The sequence below is a fragment of the Sapajus apella genome, unplaced genomic scaffold, assembly GCF_009761245.1.
Source record: "Sapajus apella isolate SASKATOON/1434 unplaced genomic scaffold, GSC_monkey_1.0 scaffold21, whole genome shotgun sequence".
NCBI lineage: Eukaryota > Metazoa > Chordata > Mammalia > Primates > Cebidae > Sapajus > Sapajus apella.
In genome coordinates this window covers 22,616,328-22,641,907 of record NW_022436961.1, presented here as the reverse complement: position 1 = coordinate 22,641,907, position 25,580 = coordinate 22,616,328, and the positions used below count along the sequence as shown (strand labels likewise).

The window sequence follows — 25,580 nt, the reverse complement described above, 5'->3', positions numbered from 1 at the left end:
GGAGAAAGAGCAAAACTAAAAAAATAAAGTTAGAGTTCTCATAAGGTGAAGGCCACACAGAACACTTAAACGCTGACAAAAGATTTAAAGCTCTCTACCTTAAAAACAGACCCTGTGCTTAGAGATATGCACCAGTAACCCAGATGGCTGCTGTCTATGTGTTGGGAGTTTTGCCCATGTAGATTGCTTCTCTGTTTAATACTGTCCAATCCATCCCTGCTATCAGCACACCATGTGACCAGTGCCATGTAGTGTATCCTAACCTGATTCGAGGAGCCAACCCTAAGCTTTGCAATTCAAACAAGCATCAAACTTCACATCTGTGTCTTCGCAGTTTCATCACCAACCTATGTGTCATTATCTCCTTGAGGTCAGGCATCATGGCTTAACATCTGTGAGGTGTCCCCTAGGATCTAGGCCAGGTTAACACATCAGAAAGTACCAAGGAGGCATTTTGTATCACCAGAAAGCTCTTTTCAACCATAAGCAGCAATAGGACTTACTGATAGAGAGGCTTCGTTGACATTTTCTTCCCCAGCAGCCCTGCCCAGCACAGCCCTTGTATCTATCACCTGGGTTCATCCCAAGCACCTGAACTAGTCCTGACACCAAAAACTGAACACCCTGATTGTCAACATTATCATGACTTTGTGCACCTTTCCAGCATTTCTTAGCCTGACTTTATTCTTCCAGGAGTTTTCTGCTCTGGAAATTTTTTGTTGACTACAGGAATATTCTGAAAGATTAATGGATTCTTCAATGAGAAACAGTAGTACAGGTTAAAACTCTAGTTCCAAAAGCAAAGCATGGAACTCAGGCTGGAAGCCAGCTAACACATCTCGTCTATCAGACAGCAGTGATTACTGATTTGTTGGGGGCCTGGACCAGCCTAATAGAGGTCCCCTCTTTCCATTGATCTTGAAGCTGTGAATATAAAGCTGGTCAGCTCCCACTTCAGAATGAATAGAGGTGGGCTGTCTTGAGAGTGGTGTGAATGCAGAGCCAGGAAATTTTTAAAATGGAACTCTCAGCATCAAGCCATATCTGAAACCAGAGCCTCCCTTGGATTTTTCATATATAAGAGCTAGCAGACCGGGCTTGGTGGCTCATGTCTGTAATTCCAGCACTTTGGGAGGCCAAGGCAGGTGGATCACTTGAGGCTAGGAGTTTGAGACTAGCTTGACCAACATGGCAAAACCACATCTCTACTAAAAATACAAAAATTACTGGTGATGGTGCATGGCTGTAATCCCAGCTACTCAAAAAGCTGAGGTCTGAGAATTGCTTGAACCCTGGAGGCGGAGGTTGCAGTGAGTGGAGATCATGCCACTGCACTGAAGCCTGGGTGACAGAGTGACTTTGTCTCAAAAATGAAAAGAGCTTGTAATGTACTTTTTTGATTAAGCCACTACTGTTTTAGTTTTCTTTATCTTTTGCTGAAAAGCAAAATTTACTTGAACTTAGTGATGTAAAACAACAGCCATTTTATCATACCCCAAAATTCTGTGGGCCAAGAATTTAGGCAGGGCTTGCTGGGCAGTTTTCCTGTGTCTTACAGAGTCAGCAGAGGACATTTAGACAGATAGGCTGATCTGGAGGGTTCAGGCAATAAGTAACAATCAAATATCCTTCATAAGCCATCATTCTTGTTTTATCTTTCTTGCTATAAAGAATGCTTCTCAGGAGATCTGTTCTAGGCATTGCTTTATTGGTAGGAGTAGGATAGGTTTGGGCTGAGTCATCACCTCTCATCTGGTCTTCTTGTCACTGGAGTTCTTGTCATTGGTAAGGACAAAAAAAATACAGATAATTTGAGAACTGTTTTTTATGGGTTTTGTTGTTGGTGGTGGTGGTTTTTTTGTTTTGTTTTGTTTTCCTGAGACGGAGTCTTGCTCTGTTTCACAGGGTTTGCTCTGTTTTGCAGGCAATGTAAACACTTCTGTTCCAGATGCACAGGTGACAAATTTTACAAAGGTTGAAGTTTTTGGTGAAATCAATTATTTTGCATTGTATACAAACTCTTCTACCTATTTCCCTTCCAAAATAAACATTAAATTTATAAGTATTTCTGTAACACTTTGTGATGAACTCATCCTTGCTTCTCACTAAACATTAAATATGATATAACCTAACTGAGGAAAGTAAGGATGAAATTTATTTGTTCTGAAGACTCTATCCACCTTGCCTGTCTAGAGAAAGACTAGCTTATTTTAAGATGTAAAATTCATGCAACCGATTACTTTCTAAAATAATCGGTAGAATTCAGTTGAATTCGCTCAACTAGAAGCATGTATTTTACAAAGCAATTGTTACTGTATTTTTAAACTAAGTATCCTTTGGGCTTATTTTGAACTTTAACAAAAGGCTTATGTGCCTTCCTACAAATTGCCTTTTTTGGAAGAGTGGATGCTAAAGGGCCTTCATGGGGTCTGTGAACTCAGCTTTGATTTTCAATAAAGAGCAGTGACAAGAATGATAAGAGCCACCAGATACTGAGCACTTATCATGCTAAGAATTTTACCAGCAAATTCCTATTTAATTCTGACAACTGCCCTGAATATTAGATATTATTAGCTTTATTTTATGTAGCTCAGAACAGGGCACAGAGAATTACTTAATTGGGAAGTAGCAGAGCCAGGACCTGCTACTGTGCCTGTTTGTCCCCAAGTCTGAGTTGTTAATGACTGTACCAAACCTCATGCTTTAAGGGAAAGAAAGAGCACCATTTAGTACTTTATGCTATTAATTTTCATTCATATTTTATGATTTTCCTAGGACTAGAAACTCAGTGAGGATTAATGTGGAGTACGGTAGGGAAAGTACTGAACCAAGAGGCAGGAGATCTCACATGGGTGCCCTTTGGCAAGTCACCCGATCTCTTCAGATGCTAGCTTTCTGTCTATAACATGAGAAGTGTTGAATTAGAATATTTCTAACACTGGTTAAAATGGTAAGGCACACTTTATTTAGAACCATCACCATAGATATAAGGTCTACTAAATGGGGTTTTGCTGTAATCAGGAGAGATTGGGCTCAACTCCAAACACAACAAGAACAAGTGGGAATGTACAGTGAGTATTTAGCAGCGGATCAAAAATTGCTAAGAGGGAACATCAGGGATCGAGGACATTCTGTCTAAATCCAACTAACAGGATTCTTACTGAAGGCAGGCCAGGGGAATTGGACATCACCTGAGGGATGGTGGAGGGTGAGGAACCCAATCAGATATCAAAGGTGATGACATATTGAGGATCCCGCCTAAACTGACTTAGCAGAATTCTTGCTAAGATTGGCTCTTGAGGACACACCCAAGGACATGGTCTAATTGAAAAAGAGCTCAGAGGAGCCTGTCTAGAGCTTGGTCAAAGAAAGAATCCTTGTCAGGAGGTCAATGACTCTAAGATGCATCAGGCATGTTGGTGTGAGAAGATTGTGCAAGGAATGGTGTTCACATGTCTCAGATTTTGTGTCTATTGTGTGGAACATTTCACAATTTGCTTATCCATTCATCAGGTAACAGGCCATCTTGATTTTTTCCAGTTTTAGCCATTTTAAATAAAACTACTGTATTAGGCAAAATAATACCTGCCCCCCTCCCTGGCTTTTTCTTTTCTTTCTTTTTTTTTTTTTTTTTTTTTTTTTTTTTTAGGTTTTTGTTTTTGTTTTTGTTTTTGTTTCTTTTGCTCAGGCTGGAATGCAGTGGCAGGATCTCAGCTCATTGCAACCTCCGCCTCCTGGGCTCAATAGATTCTCCTGCCTCAGCCTCCCAAGTAGCTGGGATTACAGGTGCCCACCACCATGCCTGGCTAATTTTTGTATTTTTAGTAGAGACTGGTTTTCACCATTTTGTCCAGTCTGGTCTTGTACTCCTAACCTCAGGTGTTCTGCCAGCCTCGGCCTCCCAAAGTGCTGGGATTACAGGTGTGAGCCACCGTGCCCAGCCCCACCCCTTTGTCTCCTACACCCAATGTGTCTGAATGATAATCCCCAGAAATTGAATATGTTAATGTCAAAAGGGATATTGTGGGTGTGATTAAATTAAGAAATGTGAGATGAAGAGATTATCTTGGTTTATCCAGGTTGGCCCAATGTAATCACAAAGGTTCTTATAAGGGAAGGAGGGAGGTAGGAGAAGCAGAGCTGTGTGTGTGTGTTTGAGAGACAGAGATTTGAAGATATACATGGCTGGCTTTGAAGATGAAGAAAGCTATGATCCAGGAATGAAGTCAGAATTGGCAAGAAAGTGAATTCTCCCCTAGAGCTTCCAGAAAGAACAAAGTCAAAAATACTTTGATTTAGTCTGAGAGTTGTTTTGAATTTCCGGCCTCAGAACTGTAAGCTAATACATTTGTCTTGCTTTAAACCACTAAGATTGTGGTAATTTGTCACAGTAGTGATAGAAACGAATACAGTTGCTCTAAATATTTACTGTAGGTTTTTGTGTTGACATTTTGCATTTCTCTTGGGTGAAATTTCTAGGAGTGAAAATCTGGGTCCCAGATACATGTAAGTTTAACTTTACAAGAATCTGCAAAACTGTTTTACAAAGTGGCTGTACTATTTGGGATCCCCACCAATGATGTCTGGGAGTTCTAGTTGCTCTAAATCTTTGCTAACCATAAAATTAATTTTTTTTTTGTTTTAACCTTTCTAATATAACAAATGATGAGCATCTTATCATATGGTTCTTTCCCAACAACATTTTTTCTTTGGTTAATTGTCTAAATATTTGTTCATTTTTAAATAGTTTCCCATCCCCACCACCACCACCTGCCTTCAGCAACCACTGATCTACTTTCTGTTTCTCTAGATTTCTCTATTTTAGACTTCCATACAAATTGAATCATAATATGTAGTCTTTTGTGGCTGGTTTCCTTCCCTTAGCATACTATTTTCCAGGTCTATCTGTTGTAGTAAGTAATAGCATATATCAGTACTTTGTTGCTTTTAATGGCTGAATAGTGTTCCGTGGTTATGATATGTCTCATTTTATTCATTCATTCTTAGGTTGATGAATATTGTTGTTTCATCTTTTGTGCCTTATAAATAAAGCTGCTATAAATGTCCACGTACACATCTTTTTATGGACATAGGTTTTAATTTCTCCTGGTTATGTACTCAAAGTGGAATTACTAGGTCTTATGGTAACTGTATATTTAATTGTTTGACCAACTGTCAGACTTCTTTGAAAACGACCGAAGCATTGTAGTTTTCTCCCAGCAATGTTTGAGGATTCTGATATAATTATATACTTATAAACTCTTCGGATTATCTGAGTTTATTATTGTAGTCATTCTAGTGAATGTGAAGTGTTACTTTCTTGTTTTGATTTACATTTCTCTGATGACTAATGACATCAAGTATCTGTTCATATGTTTATTGGCCATTTGTACATCTTTTTTGAAGAAATGTATATTCAGATCTTTGCCCATTTTTATGTTGGTTTATTTTTTTATTATTGATTTGTAAGAATGAAGTTTATCCTTACCTTATGTTATATATAAAAATTAATTAACAGATAAATTGAACTTCATTCAATATATTTGGGTTGTCTTTCCATTTTATTAATGGCATTTTTAAGCACAAAAGTTTTTAATTTTTATAAAATATGATTTATCTACTTTTTTCTTTCATTGCTGTGCTTTGAAAAAGTTTATATCTTAGAATCCTTTGCTGAATACAAAAGAGTATCAATTTGCCCCTACGTTTTCTTCTGAGAGTTTTATAGTTTTCGTATTTTAAGTTAATTTTCAGATGTGTAAGGAAAGGTTCCAACTTCATTCTTTTGCACGTAGCTATTGGATTGTCTCAGCTCCATGAGTTGAAAAAACAATTCTTCCCCTCCTACCCTCACCCCCACTGCCACTGGATGGTCTTGGAACCCTCATTGAATCAGTTGACCATAGATGTATTAGTTCACTTGTGAACTTTTAACTCTGTTCCCTTGATCTATACATTTTTATCCTCATGTCAACACGATACTGTCTGGATTACTACCGCCTTGTAGTAAATTTTGAAATCAGGAGATATAAGCTCTCCTACTTTGCTCATCTTTTTCAAGATTGTTTTGGTTATTCTGGTATCTTTGCATACGAATTTTAGAGTCAGCTTGTCAATTTCTACAAAGAAGACAACTGGGATTCTGATAGGGATTGCACTGTACATCTATCTGAGGAGTACTGCTATCTAAACACTGTTAAGTTTTCTAATCCATAACTATGAGATTCTATTCTATTTATTCACAGTTTCTTTAATATCTTTCAACAACACTTTGTAGTTTTTAATGTATAACTTTTGCAGTTATTTTGTTAAATTTATTAAGTGTTTTGATGTGGTACAATTGCAAATATTTGTTTGACTTTATTTTCAGATTGTTCATTATAATTTATTCATTGTATAGAAATATAACTGGTTTTGTGTTTTGATCTTAATGTAACATTGAACACAAAGGTTTTTAATTTTGGTGAAATACAACTTAGGTAATTTTAAAGGTAATTACTTACCTCTTCACTTATTATAAGTCTACTCAGATTGTCTATTTCTTTTTGAGTAAGTTTTAGTAGTTTGTGTCTTTCTAGGAATTTGTCCATCTCATCTAAGTTATCTAATTTGTTGGTACACAATTATCATAATATTCTTTGCAATTCCTTTTATTTCTGTAGCATTGGTAATGTCCCCTCTTTCATTTCTGATTCTACTAATTTGAGTCTCCCTTCTTTTTTTCTTGGTCAGTCTAACTAATGCTTTGTCAATCATGTTGACCTTTAAAAAAAAAAACAACAACAGTTTTTGGTTTCATTGATTTTTCCCTATTTTTCTATTCTCCATTTCATTAATTTTTGCTCTAGTGTTTATTATTTCTGTCCTTTTTCTAGCTATGGATATAGGGTGCTCTTTTTTTTCCAGTGTCTTAACCTAAAAGAATGTTATTAATTTGAGGTCTTCTTACTTAATATAGGAATTTACAACTAGAAATTTTTCTTGAAGAATTGTTTTGGCGGCATCTCATAAGTTTGGTTGTGTTGTGCTTTCATTTTCATTCATCTCGAATTATTTTCTGAGTTCCCTTTGGTTTGTTCTTTGATCCATTGGTTATTTAGGAAAATACTGTTTAATTTCTTTTTTTGTTGTTGTTATTTTTTTATGCTGTTTAATTTCTACATATTTATGAGTTTTCCTATTTTTTTCCTGCTATTGATTTTTAATTGTATTCCACTATTGTTCGAGAACCTACTTTGTATTATTTCTTTCTTTTTAAATTTATGAAGCATTTTATGGCCTAGCCTCTGTCGGGTCCATGTGCACTTGAGAAAATTGTGTATTGTGCTGTTACTCAGTGAAGTGTACTATAGATATCTGTTAGGTCTATTTGGTTTATTTTTCAGGGCTTCTGTTGCCTTGTTGCTTTCCTGTCTAGTTTTTCTCTACATTGTTGAAAATGGGACACTGAGATCTCTTAAAATTATTGTCAAATTGTCTTCATTTCTGTCCAGTTTTGCTTCATGCATTTGGCACTTTGTTATTAGTTGCGTATAAATTTATAATTGTTATGATTTCCTGGAAGATTGACAATCTTATTATTAGAAAATGTCCTCTTTGTCTCCAGTAACGTTTTCTTTTGCCTTGAAGTCTATTTTGTGTGATATTAAAATAATATGTCAGCTTTCTTGTGGTATTTGTTTGCACAATATATATTTTTCTATTATTTACAATCTATTTGTATCATTAATTGTCCATTTTAATTTTAATTTAATTTTTGAAATCGTTTAAGGATTGGGTTGTTTGTTGATATTGAGTTCTGAGGGTTCTTTAATAGTTTTGAATATAAGACCTTGATCAGATTTTTTGTTTTTGCAAATATTTTACTCAGTCTGACTTGACCATTTATTTTCTTAACATTATCTTTGGAAGAGCAAATGTTTTAAATTTTGATTAAGTCTTTGCTATCAGTATTTTCTTTTATGGTTTGTGCTTTTGATATCTCACTTAAAGCTATGCTTAACCCAATGTCACAAAGACTTTATTCTGTTTTCATTTAGAGGTTTTATAGTTTTAGGTTCTATATTTAGGCTCAGTTCTAGTAATTTTGTACATATAGTGGAAGCTATAAATAGAGGTGGCTGGGTTTTGTTGTTTGTTTTTACATAGAGATATCCAGTTATTCTATTACCATGTTGAAAAGCCTGTTAATTGAATCACGTGGACAACTTTTTACATCATTTTTGTTGATTCCATCATATTATTTACATAGATGATCATGTATGGAAATAAAGACAGTTTTACCTCTTCCTTTCCAATCTGGATGCCTTTTATTTCTTTATCTTGTCTTGTTGCACTGAGTGGAACCTCCAGTATAATGTTGAATACGATTGGTAAGGCAACTATCTTAGCCTTTTTCCTGATCTCAGGAAAATAATTTAATCTTTTACCATTAAATCTAATTTTAGCTGTAGCTTTTTAGTGGATGGCTTTCATCAGATTGAGCACATACCGTTCTATTCCTAATTTTCTGAGAGTTTTTTTTCATGATTAAATATCAAATTTTGACAAATGCATCTTTATCTTCATTTTTTATGGTTACAAAATAATCCTAATTGACAGATATATGTGTTGTTCACTAACTTGCTGTTACAAACAAAATTGTAATGACTGACACAATGCTAATATCCTTTTGCGGATGTATATCTTCAAGATAAATTCCTAAAAGCAGAACCATTAAAAATGATATGTATTTATAATTTTGAAAGTTATTACCAATTGTCTCCCCAAAAGGATTGCACCAGTATACATTGCTATCAGCAATGTAAGAGTTCTTATTTTCCTTCAGAGTCTCCAACAAGATGTATTTTTGAACTTTGAGATTTTCCCAATCTAATTGGTAAAAAGTGGCATTTTCGTGTATTATTAAATTCTATCTCTTATTATGAGTGACACTGACTACCTTTCTTATGTTTATGGACAATTTTTTATTTACTTTTGTGTTACCACCTTTTACTTTTTATTTCTCTCTGTCTCTCTCTCTTTCTCTCTCTCTCTCTCTCTCTGTGTATGTGTGTGTGTGTGTGTGTGTATGTGTATGATTTTCTTATTGATTTTTAGAAACTTTTGTTTTCTTGAGATGGAGCTTTGCTCTTGTTGCCCAGGCTGGAGTGCAATGGTGTAATTTCAGCTTACCACTACCTCCACTTCTTAGATTCAAGTGATTCTCCTGCTTCAGCCTCCCGTGTAGCTGGGATTACAAGCATGTGCCGCCATGCCCAGCTAATTTTGTATTTTGAGTAGAGACAGGGTTTCCCCATGTTGGTCAGGCTGATCTCAAACTCCTGATCTCAGGTGATCCTCCCACCTCAGCCTCCCAAAGTGTCAGGATTACAGGTGTGACCCACTGTGCCTGGCCAAAACTTATTTTTTATATATCAGTTTTGGAGGGATCAATTTGTTATCTTTTGACTTTGCTTATATTTCAACTTATCTTAAATAGATTATATTTTCTTTTCATTAGTTTTTCTGCTGAGTTTTTAGGCATGTGGCTTAGGAGAAAATGTGGGAAACACTGTAATTATGTCAATTCTTTTGACAAAGCACTTTTTGGAAAGATATCCACCTGTGGTGAGCCTCATAAAAATAGTGTGCTGATTTCTTCTACCTTTTTCATAAAAATTATACAGCATAACTTGAGCATTTCTTCTTTTACTTGTGTGGATAAGAGGTACCACCCTCGCTTCTTCACGTCCTGCATCCTACCCTTTAGTGACACAGGAAACATCAAGGAGCAGAGTGAAGCGATTTGTTGTACGTGAAGTTAAAATGTGCCCTTGGACTTGAGGTCACCTTGAAATAATGAGTGACATGGTCTCAGATAGAAGGCTCCATACCTCTGAAGGGACAGTCATCATTGGCATCTTAGCCAAATCACATGTGACAGCAGAGGAGTCTTAGGGTCCTATTTAACAACCCAGGCTCACCTCCAACCTGGGGACATGTAAGAGCCTAATTTTCTAGCCCTTACTTGGTTATCAAATGCAGACTTCACAGTGTCATTCAGACACATCAACCAGCTCTTTATTTAACTAGCACTGTCATTGTCCTCAATGTGTGACACAAACTCACATGATATTAGCACATACAGTGGAAAAATAAGGTTGTGGGTTTTTTTTACTTTTAAAATCAATATTAAGTTATTAAACTGATATTGTATCAAGGCATGAGTATCTTCCTTCCTTCTCTCTAGCTTCTGCTTTCTGTTGCTTTTTTTTAAAAACCCCAACTCAAAATCACCCACTCTTTCCTAATGGCCTATTTTGGTCAGTATCTCGGTTCCTTTTTGTCTCCTGGTTATTTTCTCCTTTTTAGGACATACAGGAAAATCTCTTTCTAGAACTAATTGTGTTCATTTTTGTTAAGGTCTTGCGAAACTCATGTTAATGAATCAAAGAAGGTATTTTTAGAGCATCCTACATGTGCTCAGGAAGAATGAGTGTCCTGGTCAATTTTGATTACACCCTTTGCTTGTAGAAACCTACAGGAATAGAGACATGGAGAGAAAGATGAGTAGTTTCATTTGTTTATGCTTCTTGTTGGAGTTTAAAAGTACTTATTCATGACAGTCTTAATTCATTTATGTATATGTTGTTCAACAAATTATTGCTAAAATAAACACACATTTTTATACTTTGAATTTTCTAAAAGAAAAATGGATGATATAATCATTATTGTCAAAGGAACTGAGGAGGCAAGACAATGATGCAAATCAATTTCTGGGCAACAGAATGCTGGAGGAAACATAGAGCTAAAATAATAGCACAGTAGCATTTTTTCTAGCTTCTTCATTCCCCTTCTTTATATCCAGGTATCTTTAGCATCTTTAAATCATTCCTAACAAACCTGGGTGAGGAACAGAGCAGTGAGTAAAGTCAGGGTTAGCATGTACAATACAGTGCCTGTGCATGAATTACCAAAATCTGAGCAAATGAATTACAAAAAGACAAGTATATGAAGACCTGTGTCACTCCTAGCTTTTTCTATATACTCCTATATGTCTGCTCAAACATAAGTGACACTGTCTACCTTTCATATGTTTAAGGGTATGACCATTTTATATTTACTTTTGTGTTCCCATCTTTTACTTTTTTTCCCTTCCTCTCTCTCTCTCTCTCTGTGTGTGTGTGTGTGTAATTTTCTTATTGATTTGCTCAAAACATGCCACAGGCTGCATGACCTTAATTAGCACCTTACAAAATTGCCCACCCATCATAGGTACCTGATAAAAATTTGTGTTGACCCTACGTTTTCCTTCCTTTGTCTGTCCAGCTGTTAATAATATCACTTGTCACAACCCACCACCAATGAGTTGCTGAAGCACCAGCTGTGTCAAGGTTTCCTGTCCTACGGAGTCCCCATTGAAGTCAGTGCAGCTTACAAAAGCCACAAGAGACCCCAGCACATTAGACGTTTTCTGGGAAAACGTTGGGCCACCGCGCCCCACACCAAAGATGCCAAATCTAACAATTCACAGATTATCGTAGTCACTTGCCCTTAAACTTCAGGCATGCCCCCAAACACTGGGATGCCAGACAACAGAAACAGACATATGGTGGAACTCAAAATTGTCTCTCCTCTCTATCCTGGCCTTCTGTCCATGACTTGCTTTTATGTGTTTTGCTTCTCTTTTCTCTTAGGAAAAATTTTTCTTGACAATAGATTTCTGGTGCACCATCTCTAAGTGCCCCAGATATGTTCAAAGGGGGGAAAGAAACTCAAGAACTCCAACTTTGAAGTCACACATTGGTTTAAAAGCCAACTCTCCCACTTACTAGCTTTGATTTCTCAATTACTTCTTTTCCCTGCACGTCAGTTCATTCATCAACAAAGAGAAGATAAAAATACCTATTAAGGAAGCTATTGTGAGAATAAAACGTGTTAACCAAGTGCTTTACACAGTGCCTGGCACAAAGTTGATATAGAAAAACTGGTAGTGACTATTTTTATTAACATAGCATCAGAGCAAGTACATGCAACACTTGTGCTGACAGATAGATCCTAGTGGTAACATAGCAATGGAAGAAACAAAGCTTGCAGACGAGAACTCAGAAGGGTGAATGCAGCCATTAAAAGTACTTAGAAAATAGGATGGTCATTCTAGGCAGAGAGGGCCATTTGAGCAAAAATATAGAGACTACAGGAAAAAAACCTTGTTTAGGGAAAGAGTAAAAGGCCAGGTTGTCTGCGGATGAGCTTCAAGTTAAATGCATGAAGAGTAACTGGAATGAGTTGGAGAAGTCTGGGGAGTACAATGATTTATCATCTCTACCAACCTACTCTCCTTAACTTGCAACTTGGACCATTGGATCACCATTACTGGGCTTTAGGATTCCTAATTTTGCCTTAGTGTGGCATGACTCAGGAAATGGTCTTGGGTTTGCATCCTCAGGGATGCAACATTTATAATGGGTCAATGATTTCAACTTCACAGAATTATTATGAAGATTAGAAAAGATAAATTTGAGGGCCTGGATCACATAGCTTTTGAATCTAAAGTGCAGATCTTGTGCCAATTCTTAGTGTCTCATCCATGATGGGATTTATGCTGCCATCTGGAAACACAAAGATTAAGGGAAATTTCATCATCCTCAGCCTATGCCGCCAAATCTTATTGTCAATCTTATTATTGATTCTTATCTCCTTTAGAGCTTTCTCCAGTTGTGTGCTAAGAAGGAATTTCATTTACATTATGAAACTGCTGTGTTTCACATTTGGCTAGGGAAGCATTGTCTTTGGCTTAGCAGTCTATTGATTAAAAGACTCTAGACTTGCTGAAGCCCTGTCAGAGCAGTGGGTGGAGTCAGAGAAGGGCTTTGGCTCCAGATATCTTCTCTTAATCTCACGTAAGCAGATTTCCATTGTAGATCCTGATCCTGTGATGAGAGGATGAAGAATCTGAGCCCTGATAAAGAGAGGAGGTCCATATACTGGAACTCTAGCACAGGCTTTCTGAGTGAACTCTGTTCAAACCCTGCATTTTAAAAAATCAGTCATCATGAGTAACTGATCTGTGAAGATCAAAGAACAGAGTTGCCAATGTAATTCAATGGAGAGAGGATAATTTTTTCAACAAATTGCTGGAACAATTTGACTATGTAAAAAAGAAATTATTACCACAGCTACCACAACAAAAAACACCTCTATCCATAGATAGTACCATATACAAAAATTAACCAGAAGTGAACTGACTGTAAAACAGGATGAATAACAAGTATACACACATACATATGCAAACAATAAATTATAGTTTTTTGTTGTTAGGCAGGATGAAAAACACAGAGAGATGAAGTTTCAGGTAGAGGAATGGATGCTATGATCTACTCTAGAAGTTCACCTGACTCATTATGAATAGACTAATGAGAATCAAGGATAGTAGCAGAGAAACCAGGGGAAACTATTGAAATAATCCAGTGAAACCTGGTGGTGTAACATTAAAAATGGTAAAAAGTAGTCAGATACTGGACATATTTTGAAACGAAGGCGACAGAATTGTTTCTTTGAGACAGGGTCTTTCTCTGACACCCAGGCTGGTGTGCATTGCTGATAATATAGCTCACTGCAGCATTACCCTCCTGGGCTCAAGCTATCCTCAAACCTCAGTCTCCTGCAAATGCAAGTATGCACCACTATGCCCAACTAATTTTTTTTTTTTTGTAGTACAGGTGATGTCTTGCCATGTTGCCTGGGCTGGTCTCAAACTCCTGAGCTCAAGTGACCCTCCTGCCCAGGCCCCTTCCCAAAATGCTAGGATTACAGGCATGAGCCATGACACCAAGCCAGTTTTTTTGACTGATTGATATGTACTGCAGAAGAAAGAACTCAAATATGGATTCCAAGATTTCCTCCTGAGCAACTGGAAGAAAGAAATTGTATTAACTAGTAGGAGAACACTGGTGGATAACTATGTTTTATAGCATGATAGTTTCACAATACCCATTGAAAAGCCAAACTGAGAGATTTGATAGACAACTGGATATATAAAAAATCTGAAATTTAGAAGCAAGGTACAAGACAGAGATGTAAATTTTGGATTCATCAGCAGCTATGTGGTATTTAAAGCCATGGAACTAAGTATCACCTTGTGAATAGATATAAATGCAGTTGAGACAGCTCAAGACTGAACACTGAAGCACTCAACATGTTAAGAGTTAAGAAGATCAACAGGAATGAACAAAGAGTGAGAAGGAATAGCTAATGAGAGAAAGAGGGTAGCAAATAGTGGAGTCCTAAGAGACCAATGAAAAATTGTCTCAAGGGAAAAGCAGCCTGGCTCAAATCATACCAGGAAGTCAGGTAAGAGGACAAAGGAGAATCAACCATTGGATTTACTGCCATGGTAAATCCACTTAGCAAGAATAAGTTTGGTAGATTGAAAGTGGCTTGATCAGACTTTGTTTGAGGATTGAGAGGGGAAGTAGAAATCATTAGAGATATTAAGCAATTGCCATAAAGAAGAACATAAGGCTGGGTGCAGTGACTCACATCTGTAATCCCAGCACTTTGGGAGGCTTAGATGGACAGATCACTTGAGGTCAGGAGTTTGAGACCAGCCTGGCCAACATGGCAAAACCCCATCTCTACTAAAAATAGGAAAAACTTAACCAGGCATGGTGGCACGTGCCTGCAATCCCAGCTACTCAGGAAGCTGAGGCAAGAGATTCGCTTGAACCTGGGAGGTAGAGGTTGCAGTGAGCTGAGATCATGCCATTGTACTCCAGCCTGGGCAACAGAGTAAGACTCTGTCTCAAAAAAAAATATAGAATGGAAGCTGGAGATGGAAGTGGGTTCAAGCAAGTTTTAATTTGTTTTTAAGTGGGAAATATACATGTTTGTTAGTTGTTAGAATGATCCGGTAGGGAGGTGAAAACTGAGGAGCAGGAGAGAACAGGGACAACTTCAGAGCAATGTCTTTGAGTAGGAGAAAAGGACTTCCTTCTCCTGCAAGATGTTTGTGCAAACATTGGTCAGAGATAGGAACAGGGAAAACGTCTCTTGCATTGTAAGGGAAAACAGGGAGATTGATAGATTTAAGAATGAAGCACATACAGTTCTTTATGATTGTATTCTCAGCAGATAAGCAAGGCCATCAACTGAGAGTGGAGAGAGGTGAGAAGTTACTGGAGGTCTGAAATTAAATAATCACCTGGGAGAGTGAACCATGTTTGGACTAGGGAAATGGAGGAGGACTGCTGGACGGCTGTAAGGCCTTATGTTGAGTGAGGCGGTAAAGTGATGGGCAGCAGGGTTGTGTGCGCATGGATGTGTTACCTATCACATTCTGCTGCTCAGATGCAGTTAATGAGTAATTGGTGACTTGGATTTATTCAGGGTTCATGTTTTGCCCTGGAAAGCTCAATCAAGGGCGAGAGAAGCACAGCTCTTTAGAGTTTTGGCATCGGAATAATAATAACCTTGGGCCTTGAAATCTAAGCTGAGTAAGGATCAAAGTGAGGCTAAGAAAGGAAATGAGGGATGGATAGATCAATGTATTAGAGGGCCTGGGGCAGTTGAGGAGTTGCTGGACTGAGAACACTAGACTGATTAAAGTAGAAAGACAGGATGTGTCAGCCTGTCTTTCTACTTGAAAGAAGGGAGAAGCTGAAATTGAGTTGATGAGTTATTAGTAATGGCATGATGTAGTATAGTGCATGACTGAATGTTTCTATGTAAAAATAGATTTAGAAGACAAAGTAATGGGAGAGGCAAAGCCGGTGAGAAGCCAGAATACTGGATGCATCATGCAGACGTTTCAACTATCTGTTGTTGCAAAACAAACTCCTCAAAACTTAGTTAAAATAACAACTTATTATTATCTCTTATAGTACTGTGAGTTGCCTGAGCTTGGCTGGGCAGGGGGTCTCTCATGTGGTTGTATCCAGATGCCAGCTTGAGCTGCAGTTTTCTGAAGACTTAACTGGCTGGAGGTCCAAGGTGTGTCACTCACATGGCTGACAGTCGAGACTGGGTATTGGTTGGGAGTTGAGAGCACCAACATACGCTCTTTTTATGTGGATTCGACTTCCCATATCATAAACGCTAAGTTCCAAAGTGAAGTTTCCCAAGAGTGAATGCCCCAAGGAGCCAAAAGCAGAGCTGCCAAGGCAGTTAAGGTCTGCACCCCACATTGGCCCAGGGTCGCGTAAGTTATATTCTACTAGCAGAAGCAATCTTAGACCTCACACAAGTTCAAAGGAGTGGGGAGACTGGAAAAAAGTGGGGTGACTAGATGCCAACTTTTAATGGGAATGTCAAGGCAACATTGCAGGAGAGCATGTAGAATGGAAGGTTGTTTTGTGGCTGCCATTGGAAAATAAAATTTGTCACCTCAGAGATACTAACATCAGCTAAATAATGACAGAACTAGTGTAGAAGGGAGAGTGAGTGAGCCAGGTTCTAAAATAATGATTAGGAAAAAAACTCAGAGCTCCGCAGATATCTGTAACTAGGAAGAATGGATGGCAATAAGCTTGTGGACGTGAGCAAGATAAGGGCTTAAGGGCGGAGAACAGAACAATGGTGGGCATGTCTTATGAAAAGCTGCTTTCACCCCATCCCTGTTTTGGCTAGTCTTCAATTTAGTACAGTGTGTGAGCCTCACCTCCAGAGTTGAGTCCTACCTTCTACTTCATCTTGAGAACACCTCTTTCTTTTAGCCCTCTCAAATGTGGGTATTTTCTTTCCTCCTGTGTTACTTGACCTAGGAGCAAGGCACGCAGCTTTTTTTGTTCCTCTTTGCAACTTTTACACCGATGTCCCATTCTCCTCCCCTAAGCCCATGGTTCCATTTTGCATCTGGTTTCTTTCATGTAGCAAAAGATTTTTGAGGCGCATCATACTGTATCATATATCAGCTACTTGTTCTTTTTACTTCCAGATAATATTTCATTATATGAGTTTGCCACATTTGCTTATCTCTTTTACAAGTTCATGGACATTTGGGTTGTCCACTTTGGGACTAATCTGATTAATGCTGCTATGAACATTTGTGTGCAAATAATCATGGACCTGTGTTTTCATTTCTCTTGGGTATGTACCTTGGAGTGGAATTGCTAGGTCGTGTGGGTTAAATGCTATGCTTAGCTTTGTAAAATACCACCAAATTGTTCTCCAGAGTGGCTGTGCCATTTTACATTCCTATCAGCAATATATGCAGGTTCACATTTCTCCACATCCTCAACAACACTTGTAGTTGTCTATCGCGTTCATTGTATCAATAAGCATTGAGGGGCAGTGGCCAAGTGTAAACTGGGAATCCCCTCCTGTCAGGGGAGACCCAAATTCCAGAAGACCCAATGCCTAACTGACAATAAAAGTTTGGGTCAAGGCTGGGCATGGTGGCTCATGCCTGTAATTCCAACAGTTTAGGAGGCCAAGGAGGGTGGATCACTTGAGGCCAGGAAGTCAAGACCATCCTGAGAAACATGGGGAAACCCCATCTCTACAAAAAAATACAAAAATTAGCTGGGTGCAGTGGTCTGTTCCTGTAGTATCATCTACTTGAGAGGCTGAGGCAGGAGAATCGTTTGAGCCTGAGAGGTGGAGGTTGCAGTGAGCCATGGTGGCGCCATTGCACTCTAGCCTGGAAGTTTGGGTCAGTGGCCATTGAAGCAGTTGTTTTCTGTGCTAAATTCTTCCTGACTGTACTAAGAAGCAATCCCTACTTAGCTGTATAAATGGACTATATGCTATTATTTTAATTATCAAGGTAACCCAAAGCAAAATTCTAAAAAATGTACCCTCCCTTCCATCCCATATATTCATTTTATTGCACAAATGCTACTTGCATTATAACAATGAAGCCTCAGAAATACAGATGATATATACTATAAAATGGCCAAAGATACTTTGTATTAGTCTAACATTTTGCTTGTGAAAAAGCATATTGTAGGCAAGAATAGTCCTGTGTATATTATGCAGGCAAAATTCTCTATCATTTTTTTCTATAGTCAGTTTAAAGGATATCTAAAGTTTTGTATAGCTTTATACAAATATAAATGTTAAAAATATGTATAATGTGCACTATAATTCTCAGAAGCTCTTTGGTTTACTAAGTACAGTGGTTACTTAGTCAAAATATGCTCAGTGAATCTGACCTAAGAATAAATTTACTTTAAAAATGATACGAAATGATGACTTAGTATTGTAATAAAATGTTGTCAATTTTATTAAAAGCTGATTCCATTTCTTCACACAGTTAAGTTTCTTTCTTGTTTTGTTAAAGCCCATTTCATTGTATTATTTTATAAGTTGGCTTTGTGAGACCATCACTGATAAAGACACGTACAAAGTTAGCACCACACATTTATAAATGCAGATAGCCACAATGACCTTTCCAATATGTACAAGCTCCGTTTACACATCCACACATGTAATTACAGCTAATAAATAAAATGTAAAGCCAAAGCATCCTTGATATATATAGCGAAGTTTTTCAGAGCCAGAGTTCCCAGGGCTATGTGCTGATTAGAGAATCTTTTAAGTAAATGCACCCTGGGTCACAACCCAAATCCAGAAATTTAATGAATTAGTAATAAAGGGGATGCCAACAACAAATCATACATCATTTTATTTTAAGGGAGAATTCATTCCAAGCCTGATGATATCAATCACAACATTGGTCCTATATTTTATAGGCACGATCATCTCTCTCAGAGAAAGGGTCAAAGTTCTGGCACATCAGGAACAATTTCTACTCCAACATATTTCAATATACATCCTTTGATCTACTGTTTTCCCTTCTGAATTATGCTGAAGAATGAGCACACATGCAGAGCTTTCTAAGTCTGTGTTCAGATATCACACACTTTCACAGTCGGGTTCCCAGCTATAGCCTCTGAGATATTTGACTTGTTTATCATTTCATATTTATACATAGAAGAGCATTCTGAAAATATGAGATCTAGTTTATAAATAATTGTTCACTCACTCTTGATTAGTTGTTAAAAACAACAAATAGCAACCCTTATGGTGCTGCATGTGGCTCCTTGCACACAATGATTTACAAGCACTGCTTAGGAATCCACCCCAGGAACTTCTCCACCTTTTACTTAGTAAAAGCTACCCTTGTCTAAAATCTGTAGAAGCTCAAACACTGCAAATTTGAACTCAAACACATCTTTTCATGTCAAAGCTGGGTACAAAAGAGACACACTGGAAGTACAACACAAGCATGACTGAGGTAAGCCTAAAACTGAATAGTCACTATCAGATATTGAATGATTTCAAGTTGATGAAAATCATTTGGAGAATCTGATAATAAAATTATGGTATCTTTTTTTTTCTGCACCATTCAGATTATGTGTCAGCCAAGGACTACAGGCTTGTTTCCAACACCTCCCCAGAGAACATTATGAAAATTTTCTTTGTCTTGAGACAAAGAAAAAAAAAGGAGGAGAGAGGGATTAAGCAATAAATGATAAAGCCTATTAAGAATTAATTGATGTAGATTTTATATCTCCCTGAATTTGTAACTTTGTCATGTTGCAAGCCAACAGTAGGAACTGCTTAAAGGCTGTGGGTTTGTCAGCCCCTTTCTCTATCCCTCAAGTCACATGTTCCTCGTTGACTTCTGGAACACATCCCCATAGCAAGAGGGAATCATTCCAAAAAATCATGCATGCTGCTAGGTAGATGAGTCTAATTCATGCTGTGGAAAAGCATTTTCTGCATTCTTGGAGATTTGGAGTAAACTTTGAGAAGGCCTTAGTCTGAAAGATCCAGAATCCAATTAAAATAGGAGGTTCTAACCAATTATAGGCTATGGCGCAATATGCCACATGAAAGAGACTTATTTTACTATGCACCCAAACAATTACTTCTTTCTCAAAGGACAAAACAGTGCTTTTCACGATCTGCTGTCTTTTAACATCAGAGAATGTGCTATTTGGCCACTATACCCCACAAATTGAATTAGCCACTTTTTAGTGTGCTTGAGACTGTCTCCTAAAATAACTAACAAAGATAGAGCTGGGATTAATATTCAGCAAAATCCACTTTTGAAACACCCAAACACTGGGTATATTTTGTAAAAGTTACTTCCTTCACTTCATTCTTCACGGAATTCATGTGCTGTCCTTCCTCCTGTAGATCCGCCCAGTTTCTGAGAAAAAGCAGAGGAAAAGGGCAATTTATTATCTGCTGAGTGTTTTACAATCCCTGCCCCTCCCCCACCGGTTTTAGGGTGAAAAAAGCCTTCTGCTGGAATTTCAGACAAAGGTTGGGAGAATAAACCCAGGGGAGATATGTATAATGGATCAGATTGGTAGGAGTAGAAGACATTGGAACGACTATTTAGCCACCCACCAATAAGTTCCATCATTTTTGGAGGACTGGGCCAAATCACTTCTAAATTTAGGGGATTTCTCATTCTAAAATACTCTAAAAGCCTGTTCCATTTCTTTTCTTGTGATATGAGGTTTCTGAGGAGTTAACAGAAGGTGTGTGAAAGAGAATCTTTGATTTGATTGATTGATTTTAATAACAGAAGAAAGAAACTATAGAAGATTATTAGTCTAATTTGTAATTACCTCCTAGTTAAAGTTCAGGTGCATTTTTAAAAAAATGCATCTGGCTGGGTGCTGTGGCTCTTGCCTGTAATCCCAGCACTTTGGAAGCTGAGGCAGGCAGATCACCTGAGGGCAGGAGTTCAATGACCAGCCAGACCAATATGGTGAAGCTCTGTCCCTACTAAAAACACAAAAAATAGCCAGGCGTGATGGCAGGCGCCTATAATCCCCACTACCTGGGAGGCTGAGGCACAAGAATTTCTTGAACCTGGGAGGCAGAGTTGCAGTGTACCGAAATCATGCCACTGCATTCTAGCCTGGGTAGCAGAGCAAGACTATCTCAAAAATAAATAAATATAAATAAAATGCATCTGAACATTCTCTGCCTAAATAACTGTTCTTTCAGTAATCCTACAATCAAACAAGGAATGCATCATTAGGCTTTCTCAGATAAAGTCTTGTGACTTACATAAATAATATGATTGGACGTGCTTTACAAGCAGCTAGAGTTATTTCCTAATTTAATGCGGTTTTATTTTTACATTCACATATAGATTTAAAGTTGTAGATGCTCTGGGAGAATATGCATGCTATTTATGTGTAACACAAATGCACGTATAAAACTTCATCTAGGGCCGAGCACAGTGGCTCATGACTATAATCCCAGCACTTTGGGAGTCCAAGGGGGGTGGATCACCTGAGGTCAGAAGTTCAGGAACAGCCTGAACAACGTGGTGAATCTTCATCTCTACTAAAAATATAAAATTAGCTAAGTGTGGTGGCAGACACCTGTAATCGCAGCTACTTGGGAGGCTAAGGCAGGAGAAGCGCTTGAACTCGAGAGGCGGAGGTTACAGTGAGCTGAGATCACGCCACTACACTCCAGCCTGGGCAACAAGAGTGAAACTCCTTCTCAAGAAAAAACAACAACAACAACAAAAATTCATCTAAAAGTCTCTTTCTAAGAATTGAAGAAAGTATGATATTGCCTCAGATTTGCGATGAAGAAAAACAAAGTAATAACCTCTTAGAAAAGTCTCTAGTTAGATGAGAATTGCATTATTTTCCCTCGCTCAATACTACTATTCTCTATTTTGAGTTTATCTTGAATGCTCTTACATTAATACTTTTGATCCAGATGGTCTCATCTAGTCATTCAGAGTTTATACACCTTAATTCCATTTTTGTAAAAGATGAAAAACATATAAACATTATGTATATATAATGTCAGAAAGGATAGAAATCAAAATGTTAATTGGGTTTGTCTCTGAGTGATACAGTCACAGTGATTTTATTTTCTTTTTGCTCATTTTTTGTAATCTATAGTAAATATGTATAAAGTCTATTATAAAGTAGAAATTGAAGATATTAAAGATGTTCTATATGGGGTCTTTAATATGCTTTTTATAATTAGGTAATTCTTATTTTATATTTTTGTCTCTAAATGCAAACTAGGAAAAGAGAACAAACCAAAAGCAATTCTTTTCCTATTTCCAGATGACGCTGTGTCCAGCCTTTCCCATCATTTCTTGTGCCACTGGCTTGTATGACATGATCTAATATTTCTCCCCTTTATTCCTGTAACATATTAGCAGTTGCTATCTGGCAGGGGATGTGTGGAGGGATGAAAATGGCATATTCCAGGAATTCAGAACAGGAGTGGTGAAGGTCACATGCTTAGTCTCCGCTTAGTACTGACGCTCTGGAAAGATTCAGTTAACAGCTGCCACATGGATTACCCTTAAAGGTCAGGTAGGAAAGAGGCAGAGAGTTGTTTGCACAGAGAAAAAAGAACAGTTTCCTATAACTCTCATTCCACTCACTTGGCAGCTTCAAGGGTTTTGAGATGGGTGCTTGGGCCAGCCCTGTTGGCTGTCTGTCCTGGAGTGTGCTGGCACTTGGAGAATCAAGAACTATGTGGCTGCAGGTGATGCCGTGAGACCTTTTACTTCCCTGAATACATCCTATGAAAAGCTGCACCCACAGCCAGAACTGTAACTAATAAACATGTGTTGCATGCTCTGCAGATGGCATCTGCAAAGACAGCAGAGACATAATAGAGAAAAAAGTAGAAGTGAAGATTCATGGGTAGGTCAAGGAGTAAAACAAAACCTAACATGTGTGCCTGGGATGAAGGTCAGGGCTGGGAGAAACAACGGGAGGAAGAAAATAGAGGAAGTATTGCAAAAAGCAACGGAGCCATCTGATATGTATGCAGAAGGACTAAGAAAGGCTGATTGAAGGTTTTGATCACATGAGTCAGGGCAACCTGTTGGTGATGGGGTGAAGAGGAATACATGATGCTGTCTCCCTTGAAGTGCAAGCTCAGGATACCCAGAGAGCTTTAGCCCAGAATGCTCACCAGCCTGACTTCTTATTCAGGGACTTGTCATGGCATTTCACAAATACTGCAGGTGCCTTTCCTTTCTGCAAATGAGACACTTTCTCCCTAGAACAGAAGATCACCCTGTGGAAAAAAATGGATGTGAATATGCTATGTAGAACAATCAAAATCAGTGTTCAAAAACGTACAGTTCTGTCAGTACTGTTTCAGTACTACATGATCGTACTGGGTAATTGTTTTGATATTCCCAATAATTAACTGTCACACTCAGGCCACATCAGAATCAGAGAGTAATTTGAGAGCCTAACCCAGTGTTCAGCAAACAAGCTAGTTAATTTAGATAGACAGGCATGCAGACAGCCTAGAGCAGCCTTATATTACTGGGCTTTTACCAAGAGATGATAAAAGATCAACTCTGCCATATCTTAGCATGTGCATTAAGGAATTAGGGCACCTGCCTTCAGCTAGAATTTGCTAGTGATAAAAAGGTTCTGTATGTCATTTCCATCCACAAGATCTTTTTCTGTGTGTGTGATACAAGCAAATGACTAAAGAGAAATAATTTGTCAATCCTAACTAAAGAGTTTTATTAACAATAACAGCACATTATAGTTTGCAAAATCCCAGCACATTTAGTATGAAAGTTTTAAATCCTGGCCGGTTGCGGTGGCTCACGCCTATAATCCTAGAGCTTTGGGAGGCCGAGGTGGGTGGATCACTAGGTCAAGAGATCGAGACCATCCTGGTGAACATGGTAAAACCCCGTCTCTACTAAAAATGCATAAATTAGCTGGGCATGGTGGCACAGCCTGTAGTCCCAGCTACTTGGGAGGCTGAGGTAGGAGAATTGCTTGAACCCAGGAGGCGGAGGTTGCGGTGAGCCGAGATCGCACCATTGCACTCCAGCCTGGGTAACAAGAGCAAAACTCTGTCTCAAGAAAAAACAAAACAAAACAAACAAAAAACAGTTTTAAATCCTATAGGGTTCTTACTGGGGAGACAGGTTGAGATTATCTTGGAATCTTATCCTTCTTGAAGAAGTTGGTTTGAATCTTTGATGATCCAAGCAACATCTCTGAAGTTTGTTCTTCAACTATTTTGTGCTTGCAAGAAACAGTGCTAAATGAGAAAATGAGATTCCTGACTTCTACTTCCAGCTCTCACTGAATAACTGTGAGTGATTCAGAGCTTATGTTTTCCTTACATGAAAAACAAAAATACTGTCATTTTCCAAAAAATAAAAAATAAAAAAAAAATAAAAGAATACTCCTAAAGAAAATTCTAGGTCATATAGTAATATATACAAGGTTTTCTAAAGTTCTCCCTGAACCATGAATGCCCCTGAAATACAACCCCTAGGTAATGACATCAGGTGGGGGTCTGAAGCCAATGGAGAAAAATACATCTAATTACTTTTTCTGTGTTTCTCCTGCTTTGACTCTGATCTTCTCAATGGCAAAGCCAGGACTGCTCCACCAGTCTGACCAGCTGAAGTATGAATCGCTGTTCCATTTGAGCTTCAACATGAGTAGTTCTCCAATATCTACCTCTGTGTAAATCAGGAAGGAGTATGTCTTATTTGTGGAAACTTCAGGCCTAAACAGAAGAGCAATAAATTTGGTTAGTTATAGAAATCAGCTCCCTCCCCCACTTTTTTCTTCTCCCAGTATATTAATAGCTTTCTTGTTTAGGGGATATTTTAAAAATGCAAAAAATGCCCAACAAAATAAAATGAAGGTCAATGGCATTTAGTGTATTTTAAATGATATCCACATCCCTTTTGTCTATTCCAGCATTTATCCTAACGGCATGAACCAAAACAATTCTAAAAGAAAATCCTTTAGTCAGTCATTCAGAAATATGTTTCATTTTCATGTATTCCTATTCAATTTGCATTGATACCTGGACATATTTTTATTTACATGCAATAACAGCAAACAAGATTCTCTAGTCTTTATTCTCTTTATATTTCATCTTCCATTTTTTACCATGTTTTCCTGGTTTTCTAGAATTACACTTTTTATTTGTTTTTTAATTTTTTATTTATTTTTTTTGAGACGGAGTTTCGCTCTTGTTACCCAGGCTGGAGTGCAATGGCGCGATCTCGGCTCACCGCAACCTCCGCCTCCTGGGTTCAGGCAATTCTCCTGCCTCAGCCTCCTGAGTAGCTGGGATTACAGGCACGTGCCACCATGCCCAGCTAATTTTTTGTAGTTTTAGTAGAGACGGGGTTTCACCATGTTCACCAGGATGGTCTCGATCTCTTGACCTCGTGATCCACCCGCCTCGGCCTCCCAAAGTGCTGGGATTACAGGCGTGAGCCACTGCGCCCGGCCGATTTACACTTTTTAAAGGCTAGATCGATTTTATTGACTTGATAAAGCACAATAAATTTAACCATTGACTCAGTGTTGGATACCGAGTTTCTAATTTATGCTAGTATATGTACCACTGTAATAGATGTTTGAAAAATTTTTTTGTTGATAATTTCTTTAGGATAAATATTAGAAAAAACACTTCCTTCTATATAATAACATTTTGTAGCTGTGGAAAGTGACTAACACACTCCATTCCTCACCTAGAGGGTTCTAGCCATAAACGATGCACAGTAGGTTCCCATGTTCTGCTTCACCATCTTATCTGCACTGGCTATTTTTAAAGATTTTTTCATCTAGTAATTGTAAAAGAAT

The 25,580-nt window shown here is 38.0% G+C and overlaps 1 protein-coding gene across 1 annotated transcript in view; it reads right to left on the bottom strand.

Annotated features, from left to right (window-relative positions):
* Window positions 1-18,179: 18,179 nt before the first annotated feature.
* The window catches only part of LPL (lipoprotein lipase), a 28,499-nt gene continuing 21,098 nt past the window's right edge, over window positions 18,180-25,580 (bottom strand). Inside the window, exons 8-10 of the mRNA XM_032288387.1 lie at window positions 24,304-24,486; window positions 22,909-23,013; window positions 18,180-20,140 (exon numbers count right to left, since the gene is read on the bottom strand). Of these exons, the coding sequence (XP_032144278.1) occupies window position 20,140; window positions 22,909-23,013; window positions 24,304-24,486 (289 nt within the window). The 3' untranslated portion in view covers window positions 18,180-20,139. The remainder of the gene's footprint in view (window positions 20,141-22,908; window positions 23,014-24,303; window positions 24,487-25,580) is intronic.